This window comes from Acanthisitta chloris, unplaced genomic scaffold (assembly GCF_000695815.1).
Source record: "Acanthisitta chloris isolate BGI_N310 unplaced genomic scaffold, ASM69581v1 scaffold448, whole genome shotgun sequence".
Classification (NCBI taxonomy): Eukaryota; Metazoa; Chordata; class Aves; order Passeriformes; family Acanthisittidae; genus Acanthisitta; species Acanthisitta chloris.
In genome coordinates this window covers 6666-9031 of record NW_008687353.1, presented here as the reverse complement: position 1 = coordinate 9031, position 2366 = coordinate 6666, and the positions used below count along the sequence as shown (strand labels likewise).

General features: G+C 41.0%; 1 protein-coding gene across 1 annotated transcript in view; it reads left to right on the top strand.

Moving 5' to 3' along the window:
• Positions 1-524: 524 nt before the first annotated feature.
• The window catches only part of LOC103807779 (liprin-beta-1-like), a gene marked incomplete at its 3' end in the record, with an annotated part of 2941 nt that continues 1099 nt past the window's right edge, over positions 525-2366 (top strand). Inside the window, exon 1 of the mRNA XM_009080526.1 lies at positions 525-588. Coding sequence (XP_009078774.1) covers positions 525-588 — 64 coding nt within the window. The remainder of the gene's footprint in view (positions 589-2366) is intronic.

Genomic DNA, 2366 nt, shown 5'->3' with positions numbered 1-2366 from the left:
CTGACCTCTGCAGCTCCACAGCCAAGCACATAAGCACCTGCTTAACTTGTAGCCCATCGAGATTTCAGGTCTAGTAGTCCACCCACCCAGGCAGCATGTTGGGCAGGTTTGCTTTCCCAGACTCTGCTGGAAATACTCCCCTGGAATATTCCTGGAAGTGCCATGTGGGATTTCTGAGGTGTTCTGTGGGATGCCCCTTCAGTGGCATGGACCTGTGGGCAGAGCAGGCCATAGGCTGACCACCAGTAGAAATCAGAACATCAGGTTGGTCCTTTGATTCCTTGATGCCAGTTCATGCCTGGTGGTGAACACCTCTGGGTCTTGTTGTGGTTAGCAAATGGCCCCAGTCTTCCTTCTGATCTGGCAATGGTGATGTCTGAATTCAGAGAACATGCAGTGAAATGAAATTCTCTTTTGTTGTTTTGCAGATTAAATTGTAGACCCGAGACTCGACTCAACTCACAGTATCACTGTTGTATTGCTTCTTATGGTGTAGCTGGTGGTAGTTCCTGAGAAGACAGAAGATGATGAGTGATGCAAGTGACATGCTTGCTGCAGCTCTGGAGCAGATGGATGGCATTATAGCAGGTAAACACTCAGGGCACCTTGTTCATTTTGCTGTTTCAGTCCTCCTTTCTCATACCTGGAGGACAGAGTTTCAGGCTGAGAAGGGGATGTGCTGGTGATTGGTTTTGGTGCCTTCCATTATAGCTTAGAGATTGCAGATAAATGGAACGGAGGGATTGCACAGACACTCTCACACAGGCTAAATGGACTGTGATTTTTCTCCTACATCTGTCAAAGGGCTGATCCAAGTGGCTGAATGGTACAGTTCAGCTGGTGCACAGAGCACCACAAGAGCCAAGGACAAGGCATGTTTCAAACCAGGATGAGTGTGTTTAAAGAGCTGCTGCAAGGCAGGAAGAGTAAGTTTGCCTAGTAGTGGCTACTCTGAGCTGCTCTCAACTCTGAAGAGTTAAAACATGAGTTGAATTTTCCTTTTTTCAAAATTTGAATGCTTTGGGTCCAAACATTTGATTTGGACCTGCCTGGAACAGCTGAATTTTTTATACATACCTGTAAATTTTAAGTGGCCCAAGGAGAGGCATCACAAAGAATAAAACCTCTGCTTTTAAGTTGGGTCTAGTGAGTTAGAAAATAATATAAGTAAACAATCCAGAGGAGCAAAGCAGCAAGACCTTAATAACTTAATCCTGTTCCAGCAGAACTATGCAAACAGCTACAGAAATTGCAAAAGATATTCTGCCAGGATAGTAACACAGTTAGAAATTTTTTAATAGTTTCGCTTAAATAATTTCCCTTAGGGAGAAAAAAATCATAGAGTGTGTGCTTTGTTTGAACAATGACTCTTCTCTTCAGTTTTCCTAAAGATATTAAGGACACATAGCAAGAACACATGTAAAGGGGATTCAGTTTGATCATAATGATCTCTAAAAATATATATAAGCTGTGACTTTAGTAATTTCCATAAACAGACACTGGTATTTGGATCCAGTCATGTATTTGTGTTTTCAGGAGTCTAAGTTGGTTATGGCAGGATGAGATTTAATTTGAAAACAAAATGTGATGTTGGAATGTTTAAGTCACCACAGACTTCATTTACCCAAGTCTCTGAACAGACCGATGAAGTAATGTAACAAAGGGATATCAGCTGCTGTGGGTTTTTTTCTCTTTACTTTTTTCAAAGGGAATGTAGCAGAATACTTGGATTTTTGTGGCTTGCCAAATGAGGTGAATAAAAGTTCATGGAAGTGCATATATGGCATATCATTGTAGTTTCTAAAAGTTGACAGTACAAATGATGGTCTGTCATGAACACATCTCATTGTGCTGAGGCATTACAGAATTAAGATCACAAATCAGTGTACTGGAATTATAGTTGGAATTAGCTAGGTTGACTTAAATCAACCTTAATCCTGAATTCACAGTTTCCTTTCTTACTTAATATATGGCAACTTCTGATGTAGGTCAAATATACATACTGTGAGTTTATGCAAATGAGAGATTTCTCTATTACCATGCAAATGTCAGTGCTACCATGTCAAATTGTTGTGTTTAAAATTTATTCCCATGTAGAAGTGATTTGGTCTTTTTATTTAGCTTAATATTTTTCTTTATTCTTTTAAAAAAATTTCAGTGCCTTGTAGCAGCATAACACATTCCTACATGAGAAATGCAGGGCATAGTTTCCTCTGGACATCATCACTGTCTGACTTGGGTTATTCAATCTATGCAGGATGACTCAAAGCCTTAGCACCACAGTACCTTCTGCCTCCGATGCATCCTGGGGAGCAAGAGCCCAGCCTGGGCCTTGAACCTGTGGGCCTGGTTGTGGTGTTCACATC